The following is a 22,908-nucleotide window of genomic DNA, read 5'->3' on the forward strand; positions in this document are numbered from 1 at the left end:
CAGCCTTCAGGGCTTCCTTCCTCTGAGTGCATGTCTGTACAGGAGCCCATCCCCGCCCGTTTCCTCTCCCTGGGCATCCCCCACTGAAGTTTGTTGGGAGCTGGGCTGTTGGTTGGGCTGGGCTGAAGGGACTCTTCTCTTAGTTCCAGGGTAGCAATTTTTCTTTCTGCCATCTCTGCTCTGATGTATTAACTATAAATAAAATATTCTAAGGATTATGCTTTTAAGAGCCAACTGTCTCTCTGCCCAGCTTCAGGCAGTTCCTCTGAGAATAAAGATGGATTCTTTTGCCTTCTCAGGGCCACACACCCCAGCTTGCAGACCCACAGTGCATTCATCCAGGTCTCTGGACAAATGGTTTCTGTCCTGGGGCTTCTTCGAAGCGTCATCAGGGATGTCATCTCTCCCACGGAGTGGGTGGCCTGGGAGCTCCTTCCCTCTTTGGTGTCTGGTGAAGGTGTTACATAAAAGAACCCGTCCTCTGCAGCCTCAGCTCACTCATCCCTCTTTCTTTCTTTTTCACCCACCTGGATTCTCCCTGCTGTCCGTTTCTGCTCCTCTTGCCAGGTCCCTCACTTCAAAGTGGCCCCAGAGGAGTTTGTCAAGTTCCAGTTCCAGAGATTCACAACCCTGAACCTCCACCCCAGCAACACCGACATCAGTGTGGCTGTAGCTGGGATCCTGAACTTCTTCAACTGCACCACTGCCTGCCTCATCTGTGCCAAAGCAGAATGTAAGTTTCCCCAGGCTGGCTCCACCCTAGTCTGGTCTTGTTGATTTCGCCCTGATTCCCTGTGCCCTCCAAAAAGGGGAGACTTCCTTCAGATAACCAGTGGGTTGGAGCATTCCCATGCCCATGTATCCGTGTGTGTGTGTGTGTGTGTGTGTGTGTGTGTGTGTGTGTGTGTGTGAAAGAGACAGAAAGAGAAAAATAGTGAGAGAGAGAAGGAGAGAGAGAGATGAGGAGGGAGTCCATCCAGGAGTACTCTTTGCCAGGACTCCCTGGGCATGAGTGGAACAGAGGGGAACTAGGTTACAAGGAGACTGGCCAACTGCCAAGCCTTTTTGCATCTGTAAACTCAATTCCCACATTCTCAGCTTCATTGTTAAGGAGATACAAAAAGAGAGAGAGGGAACATATAAAATTGGATGCATTTTTACTTGATAGGTTGAAGAGCTTCTTCCCCTGGAGAGCAAGTTTTGCTGATGGAAAAAGGTCCAAGGTCAATTCCTGATAAAGCATTTTTTAGCAAATGCAGGTTTTGAAAATGTGTTTTCTATGACTCTCAGACAATTTGTGACATAAATTTAGTGTTTATGAGATTTAGCTAATTTAAGCCAGCACCTTCCAGCAAATCTGTGCATCTGTGTGCTCCCGGCAGCAGCTGTGCACCCACGTGTGGTCAAACAGGTGCTGGTCACTGGCTACTGCTGGAGCCCAGTGCCTGAGCCCCAGGCACCTGTGTCCTGTGCAGCTCACCTGTCCAGGGCTTACCCTGCAGGTCTTTGTGGGTTGCACTGCAAAGCAATTCCATCTTTATTAGGGCTCCTTTCTGTGGCTTCTCTGAACTGCTGTGCCTTCTCAAGTCCTTCCTGCATCCTGGAATCCCTGCAGTCTCCAGGTACAGAAGCCACCTCTTTGTTCAGAGTCAGAACTACCTACTTTCCCAGACCTTTGTGCCTGGCATGTAGATGAATTCATTCATCCAGTACAGATTTATTGAATATGTACTCTGTGCTACTCAAGAAATCACAGAACTGAGTTCCAACTCTGCTGTGACCACCCATTGGGTTTGGAGGTGTTGGATTTCCCCATTTCAAAGTTGATAAAGTTGAGACTCTGGGAGATGAAATGGCTTGCCCAAGGCCACACAACTTAAGCATTAGGACCCAGACTCAAATACGGGCCTTCTTACTTCAAATGGAAAGCTCTTTCCAGAGCCCTGCAGTGGATGCAGAGAAAATAGAGCCCCAGCTACTGATCTGAGAAGGCCCAGAGTGGTTTATGCTAAGTGTCAAATGTGCAATGTGGCCAGTCGTGAAGGAGAGGGTCCCCGAGTATAGGGTGCTAGAAAGGCTTTGGGATGTGGGCAGGGCTTCAGCTGACTCTCAAAGGATAAAAGAGATCTAGAAAAGGAGGGAAAAGAGATAGGGCATACCAGATAAGGAGCAAGAGAGGGAAACAGAGATCCTGATGCTATGTCTAGAGGGAGTTGGTTGGAGCCTACAGTCCATGCTGTATAAAGATGGAAAGAAAGGCTGGGGAAGGGAGCAGAGATCCTTATAACAGATGAAGAACATGGACTGGGTCCTGCATCATCTGAGAGCCCTCGAAGGTCTTCCTCTTAGGAGTGTCTTCTGAGGAGAGGCATTTCTCATCATGGGTGTGCCCTTGTGGAACGACTGGTTTTAGAACCATGAAAAAGGCAAAGGAGTTGGGAACTGGAATTAGACTCGAGGAGCTGGGGACCCTCAGATGTGGAGATAGAAAGTTGAACCCAAGCCTTGTTCGACAGGCAAGCCCTGAGTGGCACCAGTAAGTTGGGTGCGTTCAAGAGCAATCCAGTCCATCACTCAGGCAGTCAACAGGCATCTTTGAGCATCTCCTGGCTGCTGGGCACCCTTCCAGTCTATGTAAGACATAAAAGAGCAACATCCAGTCTCTGTTCTTAAAGATGAAGCAGAATTGATGGAAAACTAAGCTGGGTCTATGGTCATAAAACAATTAAGACAGTAAAATGGGTGTAGTGGCTCACGCCTGTAATCCCAACACTTTGGGAGGCCAAGGTGGGTGGATCACTTGACGTCAGGAGTTTGAGACCAGTCTGGCCAACATAATGAAACCCCATCTTTACTAAAAATACAAAAATTAGCTGGGTATGGTGGTGCGTGCCTGTAATCCCAGCTACTCGGGAGGCTGAGACACGAGAATCACTCAACCATGGAGGCTGAGGTTGCAGTGAGTTGAGATCATGCCACTGCACTCTAGCCTGGGTAGCAGGAGTGAAACTCTGTTTCAAAAAAAAAAAAAAAAGATGATAAAATGATGAATCTGAACTCCTAGAGAATTGAGGTACACTGGAGTTCTCCAGCGGGCTTCCATGAAGGGGGCTTGGCAAGAGATCAGTGAACATAGATTCTAACCCCCTCAGCTCTATAAGAGGAAAGGGAAGCCCAGAAGGTAGCTTGGTTTGGCTACAATCTCATAATTGGTAGGCGGTAGAGCTTGGATTTGAATCCAGATTCTCTGGATCACAGAGAATGGCACCATTGCCATTACACCTGTATTTATCAAATGAGTTTCCTCTGGATCTACATTGACCCATGCAGTAGCCGCAAGCCGCATATGGTTATTTAAGTGTACATATGAATTCGTTAAATTAAGTAAAATTAGAAATCCAGTTCCTCAGTCTCTCTTGTTACATTTTAAGTGGTCAATAGCCACGTGGCTGGTGACTGCTGTGTTGGACAGCGCAAGTGTAGAACATCACCATCATTGCAGAAAGTTCTACATGACAGCTCTGCTTTGATGATAAGTGTTTTGTGGGCCAAGAGTTTTATGGCAAAAAAAAATAATAATAACAATATTTGGATAGCCCTTCATTCTATTTCCTCCTAGTGGAGGAAATTGACGATACACATTAGCAGGGACACGCTTAGATGTCCTGTGGCCAAAACAGGTATTTGCTTCATTTTCTTTCAAATACATTTGACCATGAGCTGAAAAAGGATGCTGATCTTACAGCCTGAAGGATGTTCCCACTTCAAGCACAGTGGGAAGCGCTGCATTCCAGCAGGTGCTTCTCCTCCTATGGCGCCCTTGGACCATTGAATGGTGTAACAGGCTCAGTGATTCTCTCCTAGAACTGACGGCCACAAGCCCATTTTGGCAGGACTGAATTTGGTGTATCTCCATGTACACAGCAGGGCTGTTAAGAGACAGAAGGCACCCACAAATATCTTCAGGCAAAGATTGTCCTGCTGTCTTCCTCAACGCTGGCTACAACGTCTCAGCAACCTGATATGAAGTTATTTTTGTGTCTAGTCGCAACCTCTCTTGCTTTTAGGCTGAGACTTGTTTCCTCTGCTTCAGCTCTTTCCGGGCTCTGGGAAACAGGTTGCTCAGATGTTTGCTAAGCATCTACTACACACTAAGCACTATGCTAATACTGTTGCCTCTCAGCCCAGGGCTCTTCCCATTATAATTATGACATTCCTTGACATTCAGACAGTTCCGTGCAGATGGCAAAGCACTTTCACTTAACGTTTCTCCATTTTACCTCCCTCCTCCCCAGTCATTCCAGAACTGAGAAAACAGTCTTGGAGGTATTAAGGGACACCAGGTCGCACAGCTGGTACATGGCAAAGCTAAGGCTTTATCTTAGTCCTCTGATCCTCAAGCTGGCGCTTTCCTTTCCACCCTCATGGCCCCCTTCCACCCTCATGGTCTGCACAAACAGCCCCAGAGCAGTGGTTCGAGGGTGGGCTCTGCCTGGCAGGCGCGGTGTCCAGTGAAGGGCAGAGGTCTATCTGAACAACATGGGCCCTTGTTCCCTCGAGCATGGGTGCAGGACAGCTAAGCTCAGACAAGGTCTGGAGCAGATGTACCTGTCCAGGTTCAACAGGGGCCGGCCCACAGCCCAGGGGACTTGGCAGGTACACAACACAAATCTGCTGGAACTCACTCACTGAGGCTGCCGAGGGACTCCAGTCCCCACCCTCTGGGGCCAGAGGAGGGAAGGTGGAGCAGAGCAGAAGTTCAAGGGCAAAGAGGATTAAAAATCTAATCAAGGGATGAGAAAATGAGGGACTGACGGGAAATGCATCTCAGAGCTCCGAAGGAAACACTCTTCCATCTTCCTTATTAATGCAGGGCCGAGAGATGCTGTGAGTAGAATTAGGAGCAGAATCTAATTCTATTTTCCAGCTACCAAAATTAAGCATAGCGGAGATAATTCCATGGAGAATCATGCCACTTATTCTCCTGGTTCCCAAAAGGAGATTTTTAATAAGCAAGTTTTGGACCAAGTAGAGAGATATTGTACATAACATTATTTTTCTGTAATGGGAAAAAAAGTCAGAACATTTGCAAGTGCCTACTTCTGATGAGGCTGGGGGAGGAAAGGTGGTGAGCAGCCCAGGTGTGGCCCTCCGGGTGTAGCCCACAGAGCCTGAGGGGTTGGCTACTGGGGGGTTTCCAAGGAGAGTCCCCCTGTGGATGCCCGGGGCCTGTTGGTCAGATCACCCAGCTCTGCTGCAGATCTACCTGTTGACCTCAGGCTGGACCCAGAGCCACAGGTCTAATACGCTGTGTAGTTCCCTGCTATCTTCTGACGTGGCTCAAATCATTTTTTTTTCTTTTTTTTGAGACAGGATGTCACTCTGTCAGCCAGGCTGGAGGGCAGTGGCTCAATCTCAGCTCAATAGAACCTACAACTGTCTGGTCCAGGTGATTCTCCTGCCTCATACTCCCAAGTAGCTGTGATTATAGGCATGTACCGCCACACCCAGCTAATTTTTGTATATTTTTGTAGAGATAGGTTTCACCAGATTGGCCAGGCTAATCTTGAACTCCTGACCTCAGGTGATCTGCCCATCTTGGCCTCCCAAAATGCTGGGATTACAGGTATGAGCCACCACACCCAACCTCTTTCTGAATATTTTAATGTCCTTTTTGTGGTTACATGGCCTGTGTCCCCACATCTGCTACTTATCTGCTACCGGTGAGATGCTAGGAAAGTGACTTTACCCTCTACCTCTGTTGTCTGTAAAATGGCAGTAGTGAAACCTCCCTCCCAGGATGGCTGAGGGGATTAAATAGGTTGAGACCTGGAGAGTGAATAACACAGAGTCCACACCGTGGAAATGCTCGGCACACATGAGTTTTCCTTTCCTTCCTTCCTCTGATCTCTTTCAAATGAGGCAAGGCCAGACCCAGGAACAAGAGTCAGCCGAGGTCCAGCTCTGTCCTCCTACCAGCCCTGTGTTCACCAAACGTGGCCCAGGCTGCTGAAGAGGAGCAGACTTGGATCTCGAGGCAGTCCCTGCTCTTGGGGAGGATGTGCTGCCAAAGAGAACCGCAGGATGCTGGAGTCAGCCAAGCTGCTCCACCGCTTGGGAGCTGTGTGACATGGAGCAGGTCAATCTGCCTCTCTGGGCTTTAATTTCCCCCTGTGTAACAGTGCAATAATAATGTCTGTTGGGGTAATTAGATGGGAAAGTAACTGGGCCCAGAACACAATACCACATTTAATTACTGGAACTCTGGTTGTGGCAGTCGGGGTGGAGGATGGGGAGTAGGCAGTGATGCCTAAGGCCCTGGAAAAGTAACCAAGACAGTAGTAGGCCTTTCCCGTGCCGACCCCAGGAGGCCCTGTGGGAGGCCTTTTGCTCATCATGATACAAAATTCACCAGGCAGCTCTGTGCTGATACCAGGAAGGTCATAGTCCTCCCATTGCAGAGCGCTTACTACGTGCCCAAAACCATGCTAAGGGTTTTTATATTATCTCATTTAAATTTTAGATTCTCTTATTTAAACCATATAGCTCATGATAACCATGTAAGATGGGCTTTATTAACATTCTCATTATATGCAGAAGAAAAGAGAGATTAACTCTGTTTTCAAGGTCACACGATTCTTGCTACCTTCTCTCCCGGCTTTCCTAAAGAAGAGACAGAGGTGAGGGACCATCTTTCCTATAGTGCAGGAGGACTGAGACCATCCCATGTATCAGGAACCAGAATGTGGAATCAGATAAGCTGGGTTTGGATCCTGGCCTGTCCCAGGACCTGTGACCCTGTGATCTTGGTCACTGATTCTCTCCCACCACACCAATTATATCTTTACTCAGGGATAACACCCACCTCCCAGGGCAGTCGTGAGGATTAAACCAACTGTGTATGTGAAAGAATTTAGGAAACAGTGAAGCTTATTCTCAGAGCAGGGATACCTGCCTGGCCCCAGTAGCTGAGGCCCAAGCTGGAGACACATCCTAAAATCAGGAGGCTGATGGTAACACAGAGGCTGGGGTCTTCCCACACCCATTCTTGCCATTTTAGAAGAGACAGCCTCAGTGACCAAGCACGGCCACCTGCAGGCTGCCTGGGAGCAAGAAGCCTCAGCTGGCTCCTCTCTCCCTCTCCTCCTCTTGCCCCACTAGTCCCCTTCCCTGCCTGTTCCTGGAGCGGAGCTTAGATGCAGATAAAATACATCGTTCCAGAACTTGAACTTGTTCTGTGCCCTTTCCCCACCAGGGGACACCTTGGATCCTCATCTTGTCCCTCCAGTCAGGGTTTGCGCTGTGGAAGAGGTCCGACTGCCACACATCCTGAGGCATGGGCACCTGGCAAGGGGAAGGGCAAGGTTTAGGTTTAGGACACTATGTGCCATATTGAATTCATACTATCTCATTAAATCCTCACCACAATCTGCTGAGGTCAGTATTACATGAGCTACTTCCCACAAGGTTGAAAAGTGCTGGTCCAGGACCAAGGAACTACTCCAGCTAGTAGAGAGGGCAGGAAGCTGGTTGAAAGAGGTGTTTATTTTTGTAATATTTTTTGACAACAGGGGTCCTCTGTTTTCCCTGCAGACCCATCACTTAGATCACGGTGTGATCTTGTCCTGTGGAGGTGTCCACCCCTGGCTGTGCCTTTCCCTGCCTCGACATCCTCCTCCCACCCCTTTTGGCCCCTGCGTTCTACTTCCAGCAGCCAGCCTCCCTCCTTCCTCCCAGAACAGCCTGCCTGCCGAGTCTCTCATCGATCCGTCCCGCTGCATCCTGAGCAAGGCTAATAGGTTCCCTAGGCCCTTCTCAGCCTTAGACTTGGCAGGCAGGCAGTCTTGCTGCTGGGCCACGGGTCCCGAAGGAGAGGAGGGTGGGAGTGGAAGTGGATGGGGTGTAGGGAAGAGAGCAGCTTTTAACCCCTGTGATAGCAGCTGCCTTTGGTGAATCCCTTAGTTCCATTAAATAGATAAAGATGAGGAGAATGACAATAAGAAAATGCCAAACTGCCCTGAAAACTCTTAATATTCTCTCAATATAACTAAACTACACTTTTCCTAATGTAAATTTCTTCCACTGCCGAGAATTAAAAAGTATCCTCTTCTGATTCATAAAACTAGAGGATCTCTGGGCTGGAGAGATGTCAGTGTTTTTCTAGTTCTACTTTCCATCCACTGGTTTAATTCTCTCCACAATGATCCTCAAGAGGGGCTTCAGTCTTTCCTTGACTGCCTCCAGTGATGGGGAACTCACTACCTCACGGGCAGCCAACAGCATCATGAAGGAAGGGTTCTTCCTTACGTTGAGCTGGAGTCTGTCTCCATGTGACTTCCATTTCCTCATTACTCCTGGGTTTAGTCCTTGAGTCTGCCAAGAGCTAGCCTGCCTCATGACAGTCCTTCCCATTCTCCCTCCGGCCAGGCACTCAAGTCAGGCACTGCTCCTCAAGTGAGATGATGACAGTTCCTGCCTGGCGCTGCTGCTCCCCTGACCTGTTAGGATGCAGTCACTTTCTTTCCTCACAGTCTCTGCATCACTCCAGTCCAGCAAGCACCATGCACCCTGCCTGCACTGCGGATGTTCAGGGAAGTCTGACGTGGGCTCCCTACCTAACATTGAAATCATTGATGCATTTACTGTATATTATAAATACACACACACACACACACACACACACACATACACATACATGCACATATATGTACTCTCAAATACGTTCTATGGTTTAAAACCAAGGCTATCAGCCAGGCGCGGTGGCTCACACCTGTAATTCCAGCACTTTGGGAGGCCGAGGCAGGTGGATCACAAGGTCAGGAGATCGAGACCATCCTGCTAATGTGGTGAAACCTCATCTCTAGTAAAATACAAAAACTTAGCTGGGCGTGGTGGTGCGTGCCTGTAATCCCAGCTACTCAGGAGGCTGAGGCAGGGGAATTGCTTGAACCCTGGAAGTGGAGGTTGCAGTGAGCCCAGATCATGCCACTGCACTCCATTCCAGCCTGGCAACAGAACAAGATTCTGTCTCAAACAAAAACAAAGACAAAAAAAAAAATAAAACAAGTCTATCTTTGGTGGGTCGGATAATCCTGTAAGAGGTGGGAGAAGTGAGAAGGGAGTGGAGACTGGAGAATGGAGAGAAGGTTTCAGGGAGAGGACAGGGTGAAGGGCAGTTGGGGGTGAGTGGGAAACAAGATTTGCTAAGCCCCTTGTAGCTGCCATCCTTTTAATGACCCTGTAATGTAGTCATTCCCCTAATTCCACAGAAAAGGAAACTGAGGCACAGAGGAGTGGGGCCGTTGCCACAGTAACCTGCCTGGCAGTGATGGGGTTGGCACTCATGTCCCCACATTGGACTCTTTGTTCTGTGCCAGTTGGGAAATGAAACAACTGACTGACAGGCAATTCTGAGTGGGATGTGGACCTCCCAGAGGACTGGCCGCCTCCTCCCCTCCCCTGTCCCTGCCCTGCGTCTCAGCACACAGAGCATGTTGTATGGGATGGAGAATGATGCTGTTCTTTGTTTAAAGGACAGCAGAACTCTCCAAGGGGTAGCAGGCTGGGAATTGATTGGAAAAGATCCCCAGTTTATCTGACATCTGGGGGGCTCTCTTTCCCTGGGAGCTGTGTGCACCTGCCATTTGTAAAGGAATAAAGCATCCCCGGCGGCTTTTGCCAGGCCTCACCATGCTGTGCATAATCCTACTGTCACACCCCAGCCTGCCCTCTCGTCCCACTGAATTTCATTGCCTGTCTGAAGAATCCCAGGGGATTTGGCCTCTTTCCCAGCCAGACTCCAAAGATTCTACATGCACCATTCTAGGACCCAGGGGGTTTACCTCTGCCACCCCCCCTTGTTCACCCCTCCAAGCTGTGGGGTGCCCTCATCACAGCCTGCTCAGGAGATAGCTGAGACTGCAGGTGCAGCAGCTCCATGGCCTCCCTCCACCTCCTTGTTAGAGTGTCTTTTGGATCAGGCACCCAGACCCTTGTCCGGGTAGCAGTTAGCTTTTCACATCATCTCTAAGGAAGAGGCGGTAAATACTCTCTCCATTTTACATGTACGACAAAATGAGGCTGCCCTCTAAAAAAAAAAAAAAAGATTAAATTCAGGCTGCCAAACAAAATGGGGATGTGATTTGAACTTCATCATCAACTTAGGTGCGAGTGCCGGCATCCTACGCTCCTAAAGGCAGGGACTGTATGTGACCCATCTTCTCTGCCTGGTGTCCTGTCTGCACAGTGCCTGGCACTCAGGACATGCCGGGGAGTGCTGGTTGAACAGAGGCGTTCTTTCTTGACTCTTCATCTGCCTCACCGTGCCTGCCCTTGGAGCACTTTTGGGGATGAGTAAGTTCAGGAGTGATATCGAGACAATGCATTCCACTTCCTGGCGGACTTTCTCCTGTGATCATATTAAGTTCTCATCCTCCTTTGCCCATTCTAGAGATAAAGAATGGATCCTTGAAGAGGTTAGATGACTTCTCAAGGTCACATAGCGAAGGAGGGCTGACCCCGAGCTTGAATCCAGAGCTTCGGGATCAGGATCAGCAGAGAGTAACCCGGCACATCAGTGCTGCTGTTGTGGGGGCTGGTGGTGAGGGGCTGGGAGGGGCACAGATGGTGGTGGCAGTGGGTCTTGACAAGTCTCCACCAAGACTCTGTCAGGAAAGAGAGGAAAGGCCAGTGTTGTGGTTTGCACAGCTGGGCTGTTTCTGAAGCCTCTTTAAAAATAACAGGTCTTCCCAGGGCTTCTCCCTGGCCTGCCACAGCCTCCAGCTCCCTGGAAAGCCTTCTCAGAATGGGTGACAGGAAGACAGGGGTTGGCAGCACCTTCCCAGAGCTCCTGTCCCTATCAGGCCAGGCCCTTGGGCTCCAACTCTGCTACCCTCTCCATTCTGTGAAAAAAAGCACAGACACACATCAAGCATTGGCTTCCCTCCCCTAAGTCCTGAGACGCGTGTCTCTGGGCCTTCCCGGGCACTGTGCCCGCTGCCTCCAGCTGAGTTTGTCCTCAGAGGCAGCCCAGTCTCATGGGCAGAGGGTTGGATGGAATTCAGAAAATGGAGATCAGAATTCTTGTCCCAGCTGTGTCCCTGTCTCTGTGTACTGAGCAAGTCTTGTCACCCTTCTGCAACGCAAGGAGGTGGATGAGATGCTCTTCCTCCTTTTGGCCTGGGCAGTGAGTAACCTCTGCAGGAAAGAGTCTTCTGGGGTTGTAGTCAAGTCATCCCCGAGTTGAATATCCATCCCATCAGCCAGTACAGAAACCAACAGCATGGGGCCTTGGACTGGCTAGAAAGCCAAACCTGGGCCGGGCGCGGTGGTTCATGCCTGCAATTCCAGCACTTAGGGAGGCCAAGGATGGCAGATCATGAGGTCAGAAGTTCAAGACTGGCCTGACCAACATGGTGAAACCCCATCTCTACTAAAAATTAAAAAAAGGTTAGCTGGACATGGTGGCGTGCCCCTATAATCCCAACTACTCAGGAGGCTGAGTCAGGAGAATCGCCTGAACCTGGGAGGCGGAGGTTGCAGTGAGCCGAGATCACGCCACTGCGCTCCAGCCTGGGTGACAGAGTGAGACTCCGTCCCCACCCGCCCAAAAAAAGAAAGCCAACCTTTCCCTCGCCATCCCAGTGTGTGAGGCCAGTTGTTCGTCCTCCCTCCGATTCTCCTCTCTGCTGGGGATTATAATGCTTTATGGGATTGTTGTGAGGACTTACATGAGATAAGCCATGTAAAATGTTTAGCACATTAACTGGAGCACAATAAGCATTTGATAAATGTTGCCCTTGCCATTGCTTTTGGGAGCAAATGCCTATGCGATGCCTCTTTCCTTAGGAATTGAGACCATACTCTGCCTCCTGCACCCCCCATGTCACCTCCACCCGCCACATTTCCCACCCCTTACCCATACACACGTACCATCTCTTGGCTGGCATGCCTTGCCAAAGACAAGGCAGAATTAAGACCCTCTTGTCTGAGTGACGTCATTCTGGACCCCCTCCTCCCACCAGGGCCCTAGGCCTCAAGTATCTGGTGGGTGGAAGAGGAGGGAGTGGAGAGCAGGGGAAGTCCTTAGTGCACAGTCCCTTTTTTCTGTTTTGTTTTGGGCCCAGATTCTTGCCTGCTGGAGTGCAGTTCAAAGCCTGTTCTCTTATGATCGTGGTAATACTTTGTCTTAATGCAGCCACGAGGCTCTGAGGAGTTCAAAGTATTTTGCTAGATCTGTTTTCTGGGCCTTGGAATCTTGAGGGAATTGCTCCTCCACCTCCAAAATGAAAACAAAGGCTCTCGCAGAGCCCAATGTAACATTGATGAGGGTTTACCGTGTCCGAGGCTCGGGCCTGAGTCCTTCACACGTGGCCTCCTGTAATCCTTGCCTTGGACCTGGTGCTGGCTGCTGTGATAATTCTAACTTCTCAGATGAGGAAACTGAGGCCAAGACAACTGGCCACATGGAGAGGTCCTTGAATTGGGGAAGCAGATTCAGGCCTGGTGGTCTCTGAACTCAGGTCTTGGTCTCGGTGCATCACGTCCGGCTTAGAGGGTGGTGGGGAGGAAGAGGAATTCTCTTATTCCACCCAAGGGAGCTTCCATCTTTACCTTAAAAGAAGGTTCTTGAGGGAGTCAGGGGAGGTGATGGGCTCAGGAATGTTCTTTTATTTTAGATGGGATCATTGAAGCCCACAGAGGCTGAGAGACCTGCTCAGGTTGTGATCTGGCTCCTTAATGCTGGCAGTGGGGCCAGACCCCCCACCCCACTTCCAGCCCACATCTCCTTGCCTTCCTGTTTCTGCCCAGGTGTTTCTTGAGGCAGCTCTGTGGACCCTCAGGGGCTTCATCCTCTCTCCCCTCCAGGCCTTTTAAACCTAGAGAAGCTGCTCCGGCAATTCCTCATCTCCAAGGACACGCTCTCCGTCCGCATGCTGGATGACACCCGGGACCCCACCCCCCTCCTCAAGGAGATCCGGGACGACAAGACCGCCACCATCATCATCCATGCCAACGCCTCCATGTCCCACACCATCCTCCTGAAGGTGGGAGCCTCCCTCTCTCCCCTCCCCTGCTGAGCTCCCACCCTCCTCCCTCCTTGCCTTGAGGGTCCTCCTGTGCTGAGGCTGATGGAGCCCCGGGCTGGACCTGAACCCTGACAAACCTCTCTCTGTGCTCCTGTTTTAATGGGTGGTTCCTTCAAACCAAAGGAAGAAAGCAGGGTGAGGGTGATGTCGTTTTCAGCACTCGGGCAGCAGAAGAGTAGGCACGGAGACACTTCGACACTACCAAACCTAGACCCTGGTAAGGGTTCTGTGGAGAGGCCTGCGGGTTCCTAGGAGGGGCTAGGGTGGGGCGCCCGAGGGGCTTGGGCAGAGGCTGTTTGCCAAATGGTGTAGAAATGTTTCCATAGTTTGACAATAGGACGATCACACCAGTGTGTACTGCCGAATGCCACCTCTGTCTTTAATCCTGACACGGCGCACAACAGTTTACACAGCGCTTCTGTGTAGTCAATCTCCCAGCGCAGAGCTCTCAGCAGTGACGTGAGGTAGGTAGAACGTCTTCCCCCAGAGATGAAGAAACTGAGACCCTGGGAGATGAGCAGATGCATCCAGGGCCCAGCCCTGGGGGCAGCAGGGCCAAGCCTGCACGGCCCTCTCTTACCTGCAAATCAGGTAGTGTCTCCTATGCTCCCGGAGTCAGAGGGGCAGTGCCAGCCCCTGAATCAGAACATGCACACTGGAAGCAAACCAGGACTCTGAGCGAGGCTGGTCCAAGAGAAGTCAGGAGCCTGGGGGCCCCACACAGGACAAACAGCTGGAAACAGCTGGGCAGCATCAGAGTCACCTGATGCCAGTTCCTATGCTGTTGGCTGGGCTGGGCATGAACCTCAGAGAGAATGGGACCCGCTTCCAGGCTCCTTGGTGGCTCCCCTAACCTCTCTAGGCCCACTGGCCTCTTCTAATGCCATTTTAATTGCACATTTAAACAGAATCTGCCATCTTCCACTGGGGGAGCGAGGCTCCTCGTTAACCTCTGCCAAGCTGTGAGGAGCCTGAAGACATTCAGATGATTGTCTCCTTCCCTCCCTCCCTCCCAGGCACCCCTCCCCAGCTCGTTTTTGTCTCAGAGTTAATAAGAGATTTGAATGAGTTCTCTCAGTACTGAGGGCTGTCCCTTCAGCCTGTTGCTATAGTAATCTTCCAGAGCTCCAAAGCCATGTCTGTCTGTGTGCGTATAACCAACTCACATTCTCTCTCTCTTTCTTTCTCTCTCCCTTTCTCTCTGACACACACACACACACACACACACACACACACACACACACACGCACACCCTGAAACACAGCATTTTTCTCCTTTCTTCCTTTTTCTCTCTCTTCTCTTATGCCTGAGGCTATGATCAATGAAGTCATTAAGGGTGGAAAATCTCCTCTAAGTTTCAGGGGAGGAGAGGGATCCTCTTTAGGGAAGGTTGGGAACAGGGAGTGAGAGCTTCAGCTTAGTAGATAGAAGTCCCTCCAACACCCATGGGGAGAGTAGCTCAGAATACACAGATTTCCCCTGCAGTGGCTGGAGGCTGCCTGAACAGCCCTAGGTAGAAGCCTCTGCGGGCCGACCTCTCGCCCCCCGTGCCTCCCAGCATACGATGTTGAGTTATTATTATTTTTTATTCTAACAGTATTATTAGTTCATTGTTGAAATTTTGGGACATGTAGAAAAGAAAGTGCTAGAAGAAACTAAAAATTATTCCCAGTCCTATTACCCACAGCTATTTAAGCACTGTTAAATTTCGATGTCTATTTTTTCTGCTTTACAGACACATTTCCCCCCCAAATTATTGTCATACTGCACAAACTTTGATGTAAGCGCTTTTCTCCCCATTTAATTCTATGCCATTCATTTTCGCCATGTCATTAAACATTTTTCTACAAATATTTTAATGGCTGCATCATTTCCTATTATACAGATGTCCCATAATTTATTTAACCATCACTTTGTTGTTGGAGATACAGGTTGTTTCAGATCTTTTGCTACAATAAATAATGCTCAGATGCACATCTTTGTACATAAATCTTTATGCGTATTCATGAATATTTCCCCAGCATAAATTTCTAGGAGTTGAATGACTGAGTTAAAGGTATGCATGCCTTTAAGTATTCTGATATGATTTGCCAGATTGCATTTTAGAAAGGCTGTAACAGTTTACACTTTCGCCAGCAGCATATAGGTGTCTTATAGCACCCTTGCCAATGCTGGGTATGTTAATTAAAAGCGCTTTGTGGGTTCTTGTTTTGTGGCTGTGCTTTCGAAGGAAGCTCTGCCTGTAGTGTAGTGATCATTATTAGCAAATGGTTCTGCTTGATGCCCCAGGGCTGTCCTTCCTGAGCCCACCTGTTAGCCCCAAGTCCTGTGACCTTGGAGCCAAACTGATCAATGGGCAACAAGGCTTTGGGAGAGCCCGTTACCTTTTCCCATTTGCCATCGTCCCAGTGGCCCAGGCAGGCAAGTGTTCCATCAGGCCTGGCCTCTGTCCTCATGCTTCCCTCGGGCTCCATACTCCTCCCTCCAGGAGGGCGCAACAGGGCCTTGCAGGGCCTCAGTAAGGATGGGAAGCAGAGTGAGCAGAGAGCACACGGTGCCTCTGGGAGACTCCGTGTGCACGTGGGAGCCCAGCCCCTGGAGCCTGGCAGCACTCTGCCGTCTCGTGATTTCAGGAGGATTTGCAGTGTAATCCCTGACTTTATTGAGCGGCTGTTCCAGCAATGAACTCCATGTTTACCCAGAAATCAGGCCTTAAAAACCAAAGATCTCTTGTCTTTTATCTCTAGGACAGCAGATATCACAAAATGGGTTTTAACCCCCAACTGTGCCCCATCCTGGGCCCTCTGCCCCCAGCCCATCACTGTAAGCAGTGAGCTCGCTCAGTGGGTCGCATTCGTCTAGGCAGGGGTGAGACGCAGCAGCACTCTTACTTGGACAGTATGAGTGTGCATGTGTAGTGGGGTGTTGGATGGGGGTGGTCATCTTGCCACATCATCCTCTTGAAAGTGGAGGAGGAACTAGAGCTTGGCCTGGAGGAAGAAGGAAGCTCACAAAGAGGCCTTGAGCTCCATTGTGCCCTGAGACTCCTGCCGCCATCATTGAGCCTTTGCCCTTGAGCTTCCCATTGGAACAACTGTAATGGAATTACCCCCAGCCTGTTCCTTAGGGAGCCTGTGAGGGTTCCTATAAGAATGGCCAGGCATAGTGGCTCAAGTCTGTAATCCCAGCACTTTGGGAGTCCAAGGCGGGTAGATCATCTGAGGTCAGAAGTTCGAGATCAGCCTGGCCAATGTGGCGAAACCCCGTCTCTACTAAAAATACAAAAATTAGCCGGCATGGTGGCGGGTGCCTGTAATTTCAGCTACTGGGAGCCTGAGGCAGGAGAATCGCTTTAACCCGGGAGGCAGAGGTTGCAGTGAGCAAAGATCACGCCACTGCACTCCAGCCTGGGTGACAGAGTGAGACTCTGACTCAAAGAAAAAAAAAAAAAGAATGCCCACAAAATAATTTGAGTTCCTTGGGAGTTAAACACTATGTGAGAGGAAAAATGTAATCATCCTTGGTCTGGTTTCTACTCCATCCACCCCAATAGTCATGACAAAAACGGTCTCCCAGTGCCCCAGGGCTGCAGGATACATTATGAAAATCTAACCAACTATCAGGAGGGATGAGGGCCCTGGAGAGAGTGGGACTCATTATTTACCTGATCTGCCTGCCAGTTTCTATAGCACCTGTCACCCTCAAAGCCGGGCACACTGACAGGGAAGGTTGACTAGGGGTATTTATGATGGGTACGAAGATCAGACAAAAGGGACACTCTTCTGATATAGCAATTCTCAACTGTGGAATGATGCCACACTGGTGTGCTGTGATCAAGGGAGAGGCATGTCACAGGCAACTAACTCCTTACAACGAATAAAGGACCCGAGTTTGCAAATGAGTCACTTGTTTCCCACGTTACTGCAGATTCAAGAACACCCTTATGAGTCTCCCCTGCACTCTGATGGAGTGGAGTTAATTTGCATTACTACAACCTGTGGACTCTCTTATCTATGCCAGGGCCCTGAAGACAGTTGTGTTTGTGGTTCCATCAATTTCGCAGTCGTGAAGCAGGAGTATAGTTTGGATAAAAGCAGTGAAGTTAGGCTGCCTGGATTTGCTTTTATCTTTTCCGTTAATGAGACATGTGATCTTGTACAAGTCACTTAGCCTTTTGTTGTGTCAGTTTCCTCAGCTGTAAAATGGGGTTGGGGAGGAATAATAGTGCCAGCCTCATAGGGTTATCCCATGTAGAATGCTTGAGAGTGCCTGGCATATACTAAACGGTGGGTGAGTGTTAGCCATTGTTATTGTTAATAGCTGTGGAGATCATTATTGTAGTCTGTCTTATTATTTGCATCAGTTCCCTAAAAGTCATTTGGTTTCAGTAATATGTGGCTATAATCATGGGAGTATGTTGTGTGTAAGAACATCAGCTACTACGTGTGCCACCACAAGGGGTAGGAGGACAGGTGGAGGTGGAGAGACCCTGCTCTTGAGACCAGAGTTTCTGGGCTCTATCCTCCAAGATCAAGGGCAACGTAAGAACCAGTCAAGATGTTCTGTTCTGCCTGGTGCCAAGGGGCAGTGGGCCAGACAAATGGCAGGCTCTTGGAACTCCTACTGCTCATTTGCTTCAAGCGAGTTGTTGTTTTCTTCTCTAATCTCCTTCTCTTCGCCTTGCAGGCAGCCGAACTTGGGATGGTGTCAGCCTATTACACATACATCTTCACTAATCTGGTAAGATACTCTCACAGCTCACCTCCTTGTAAGAGAGTGTTGTCAGTGGTCAGGGATTGGTGGATTATGAGGGATGAAGCCCAGGAGATGAGGAGTATGGGAGATAGAAGCAGAGGAGCAGAAGCTAACCAGAGAGGCAGGGCGTCCTGGAAATTCTCATCCCAACAATTCTGAGCCACAGGAGAATGAGGATTTGGGGAATCTAATGCCTCCATTCAAATGCCACTTGCTGTATAAAGTGAATTCTGGGCTGTAGCATGATGGATGAGCCTCGTTGGTAGTCCAGTTACTGGCCTGCAGTACAGTCTCTACGTGGACTTAGGGATCAGGGGTCCTAAAATGTCCTGTGAGGTTTAGGAGATGACAGCCCAGAGAGACAGGCGTGGACTCTGAGATCCTTGTTCTTTTCCAGTGGCATGGATGAGATGAACTTTGGGAATTAACAGGACTCGAACAGAATTAACAGTTTGTAAGTTTGCAAGGGAAAATCATGATGAAAAGTAACTATACGAGTGATGCTGGTTAAATAATAAGAAAACAGAAATAGCCATTGCAAAAATCCACCAGTGAGAGAATATTCTAGAAGCTTCTCATGAGTGTGTTGTCTTTCTGAAAGGGACAGACCTCTATTAGGAGTACATCAGTGTCTATGAACGGTCCTTTCCGGGGGCTGCTGTGGGATTGTTAACCCCATAGCATCCGACAGGCCTTGGTTCTCAGAGTTGAAACAGACCTTAGAGGAATTCAGTGTGACCTTTCTTCTGGTATAGGGACTCCCACAAGAGGCTTGCCAGGAAGTCATTCAGCCTTTGCTTGGACTTGAGTAGAAATGCCTTGTTCACCACCTCCATCAAAACACCTGCTCCATTGTCAGGCTTCTTCATTGAAGTCTCGAGTGCATGTAGATGAATCCCACACATATTATATGCACACAGCTTAAGAAAACTTTCTCCAAGTGAGCACACCTGTGTAAGCGGCACACAGCTCCAGAAATAGAGCATTACCAGCACCCCAGAAGCCCCCCTCATGCCCCTCAAAACATAAAACAGATGAACTTCTTTGTTTCTTTTTTTTCCTACCTAACACTGCTGCTATAAATTAGAGCATTAATATGTAAAAAGGGAGAGAAGAATTAGACTATTCCCAGAGCAATGCAAAGCATTTGCTTAAAGTAAGGAGGCATCTGGGGGAGCCTGGGCGAGTTGGCAGAGGACAAAGAGAGATTAAAGTACAGTTGTGTTCCATTTTGGGAGCCTGGGAAATAGAGGAAGGAGAGGGAAAAGGCAGGCCAGGGGCTGCCTGCACTGTGCCAGCCTGCCAGAGAGGCTCCCTAAGTTAGGCCGGCAACATCAGCAGAGGAGGAAGGAGCTGGGCAGCGAGGTGTCGCTGGGGTGAGTTAGCGGATAGAAGGAAGCCACTCATTTGGAGTATGAGTTCCCAGGATAGTAACCAGAATAAGGTGGAGTTGCTTTGCTTCGAGGTTTTTAAGACAGCATCCTCCACAGTGCACCAGTATTTCCCATTCATAGAAACCGTAAGAACGATGGTGATGATGTTTTCTAGTGGAAGAAGCACTGGCCTATCAGGTCAGGAGGCCCAGAGTCAAGTCCTGACTGCCTTACGCTCACTGTGAGGCTTTGGTTGAGTCACAGTGACTCTCTGAACCACAGTTTTCTCATGTTTAAAATGGGAATATAAAACCTTACAAGATTATGAGGATTAACTGGAATTCTATAAGTAAACATTTATTGTAAATAGTAAAGTACTATATATTTGTAAGGCATTGTATTTTAAAAAATATATAGCTCCATGATGCTTTCAGTTTCCAAAGAGCTTTTCTCCCTTTTGGGTGTGCATGGATGAGGTGAGCTTTGGGAATTAACAGGACTCCTGGAATTAACAGTTTGTAAGTTTGCGAGGGGAAATCATGTTGAAAGTAACTATATGAATGAAGCTGGCTTAATTATAGTCACGAAAACAGAAGCAGAGCCGTTGCAAAAATCTGCCAGTGAGAGAATATTCTAGAAGCTTCTCATGAGTGCGTTGCCCTTCTAAAAGGGACAGACCTCTAACAGGAGTAAAGAAACTGTTTTTTGGACCACCCTTTCTTCCCAGTTACAGTTGGTGATTTTGTTTTTTGTTTGTTTTTATTTTTTTAAGACAAAATCTCTCTCTATCACCCAGGCTGAAGTGCAGGGACCCAATCTTGACTCACTGCAACCTCTGCCTCCCGGGTTCAAGCCATTCTCCTGCCTCAGCCTCCCGAGTTGCTGGGATTACAGGCATGTGCCACCACGCCTGGCTAATTTTTGTATTTTTAGTAGAGACAGTGTTTCACCATATTGGTCAGGCTGGTCTCAAACTCCATACCTCAGGTGATCCTCCCGCCTTGGCCTCCGAAAGTGCTGAGATTACAGGTGTGAACCACCAGGCCTGGGCCAGTTGGTGTTTTGGGCTATAGAGGGAGGGGCTTCATCTAGAGGGTCATGAGTTGTCTTCTGCATTCCCCAGTTTCTTCTCCCCAGTACAGATGCCAACTGGGTTTTAATTCTTATTTCTTCTTTCTCTGAATTCCTTGGGGATCTCCACCATGTCTCATCACTCTGAATTCTGCCACAGTGATGCAGTAGGTCCTCAGATCGGCTTTTAGAGAACAAGCATGGTGAATGGGGAAGCCACGGACCTTGGCAGTAGGTACTCATGACTCAAAACTTTAGTTTGACTAGCTACTGGCTGTGTGATCCTGTGCAGGTTACTTAACCTCTTTGAGCCCCAGGGACCTCTTCTGTAAGTGGACACTAATAGTACATTATTTAGGGGAGGTATTATTTTAAGAGGTCCAGCTGATGCTGCTCATGGGCTAAAGGGAATGGAGGATGCTTATTTTGCTGCCCAGCCATGAATGGCCTGTGAAAGTGACTCCTAAAATGCCATTTTATTTATTTCCAGAGGATAAATAGTAAATAAGTAGTACAGTTATTGTGTGTGACTGAACCGACCATTGTAGGGTTTATTTGTGTCAGTAATTACTGAGTAATTGATCAAATGCCCATACCTCACTCCTGTCCAGGCATAAAGAAAAGCGATTGATTTAGGGCATCTGTAATAAATGAATTAGGTTGACTGCTGTGGATTCTATCAGTTGATTACCCATCACAAGAATTGGGACAAAATTACCCATCACGAATCGAACTTTTAAACCATCAATTCATTTGACCCTATAGAAACGGTTTTTCTCTCTGTCAGGGTCTGGCTAGCAGGAAGAGTGAGTGTTCCAACTTTGAGCCTTGGGTGACAGAGGTGACTGATGCAATAAGAGGAACTGAGCCAGAGAGAGCGGAGGCTGCGAGGGGGTCACACAGTGATCACAGGCAGAGCTGGAAGAAGCTGGGCAAGTCCAGGAAAGGGCTAGATCTCTGGTGCATGGGAAGCTGGGCTCAGTGACAGGGTGACAGTGTGGTGTCAGACAATGAGAGAGACAATTCTGCAGGAGGAGAGAGAGCAGCAGACAGCCCTCTCCAGAACAGAGGAGGAAGTCGGTGACAGGAAGTATGGAGGTGAAGTCCTAGGAAACAGTGAGCTGACATCCTGGCCTTTTATTTATATTATCTATTTCAAAATGAGATCTGAGTGTTTGCCACTGATGTTAGAAACTTGATCAGTGAAACAGCTTCTTGCCCCTGCTTCTGGTTTTAGTGGGTCAGGAATCATGCCCAGCAGAGCAAATCTCTGATCAATAGATGGCAATGACACCTGGTCAAGGTGGGAGCCCTAGGGCCGAGGGTCAGCTTATGAGGTCCAAATCATGCGAACTCAACAGGTAAATTGATAGCACTTGGCCAGAGGTCAGGCACACGGAGAGCAACTATGAGGAAGTAAGTCCTGGCAGGTAGACTGAGGCAAGGGGTCAAGAGCCCAGGCCAAAGTGAAGTGGACTAATTAAGGAACAAATCAAGAGAAACAAAATTACTGCACAAAGTCACAAAAGATACAGGAGCTTGCCAACACAGAGAACTAGTTCCTGCCCTCATCCAGAAAGCAATCTGCCTGCCTGCCTTTGTTTACCGTTTAGTGACATTAATTATATTCATAGTGTTGTACAACCATCACCACTATATATTTCTAAAACTTCATCAAGGCAAACAGAAATTCTGTACCCATTAAGCCATAGCTCCCCATTCCCCCTCCCCATGGTCCCTGGTAACCTCCATGTTATTTTTGTCTCTAAGAATTTGCCTATTCTAGCTAGGTGCCTCATAGAAGTGGAATTATACAATATTTATCTTTTTGTATCTAGTTTATTTCACTTAGCATGTTTTCTAGGTTCATTCATGTTGTAGCACGTGTCAGAAATTGTTTTCCTTTCTTTTTGAGACAGAGTGTCACTCTTCTTGCCCAGGCTGGAGTGCAATGGCACAATCTTGGCTCACTGCAACATCCACCTCCCAGGTTCAAGCAATTCTCCTGCCTCAGCCTCCTGAGTAGATAGGATTACGGGCATATGCCGCCACATCCAGCTTTTTTTTTTTTTTTTTAGTGGAGACAGGGTTTCACCATGTTGGTCAGGCTGATCTCAAACTCCAGACCTCAGGTGATCCACCCACCTCAGCCTCCCAAAGTGCTGGGATTACAGGCATGAGCCACCGCTCCTGGCCTGCATTTCTTTTTTTTTAAGCTTTCTATTATTGTGGTAAAATATATATGACATAAACATTTGCCGTTGTAACCATATTTAAGTGCACTTTTCAGTGGCATTACGTACTTTCATGTATTTGTGCAACCATCAATACCATCCACCTCCAGACTTTTCAAAACGAAATTTGAAAATTTTTCATCTTTTCAAAATGAAACTCTGGCTCAGTTTATGTACCCATTAAACATAAACTGCCCATTCCTTTTTCCTCCCAGCCCCTGGCAGCCACCATTTTGATTTCTCTCTATATGGATATGACTACTCTAGGTATTTCATATAAGTGGAATCATATAATGTTTGTCCTTTTGTGTTTGGCTTTGTTTACTTAGACTTATGTCTTTAAGGTTCACTCATACATCAGAATTGCCTACCTTCTTAAGGCAGAAT

The 22,908-nt window shown here is 48.5% G+C and overlaps 1 protein-coding gene across 1 annotated transcript in view; it reads left to right on the forward strand.

The window, feature by feature from the left end:
* The window catches only part of GRIK4 (glutamate ionotropic receptor kainate type subunit 4), a 388,236-nt gene that overhangs the window by 212,759 nt on the left and 152,569 nt on the right, over positions 1–22,908 (forward strand). Inside the window, exons 7-9 of the mRNA XM_021671204.2 lie at positions 568–733; positions 12,868–13,046; positions 17,775–17,828. Coding sequence (XP_021526879.1) covers positions 568–733; positions 12,868–13,046; positions 17,775–17,828 — 399 coding nt within the window. The remainder of the gene's footprint in view (positions 1–567; positions 734–12,867; positions 13,047–17,774; positions 17,829–22,908) is intronic.

The sequence above is a fragment of the Aotus nancymaae genome, unplaced genomic scaffold (genome assembly GCF_030222135.1).
Source record: "Aotus nancymaae isolate 86718 unplaced genomic scaffold, 86718_ANA_hifiasm-v0.15.2.pri h1tg000012l, whole genome shotgun sequence".
Taxonomy (NCBI): domain Eukaryota; kingdom Metazoa; phylum Chordata; class Mammalia; order Primates; family Aotidae; genus Aotus; species Aotus nancymaae.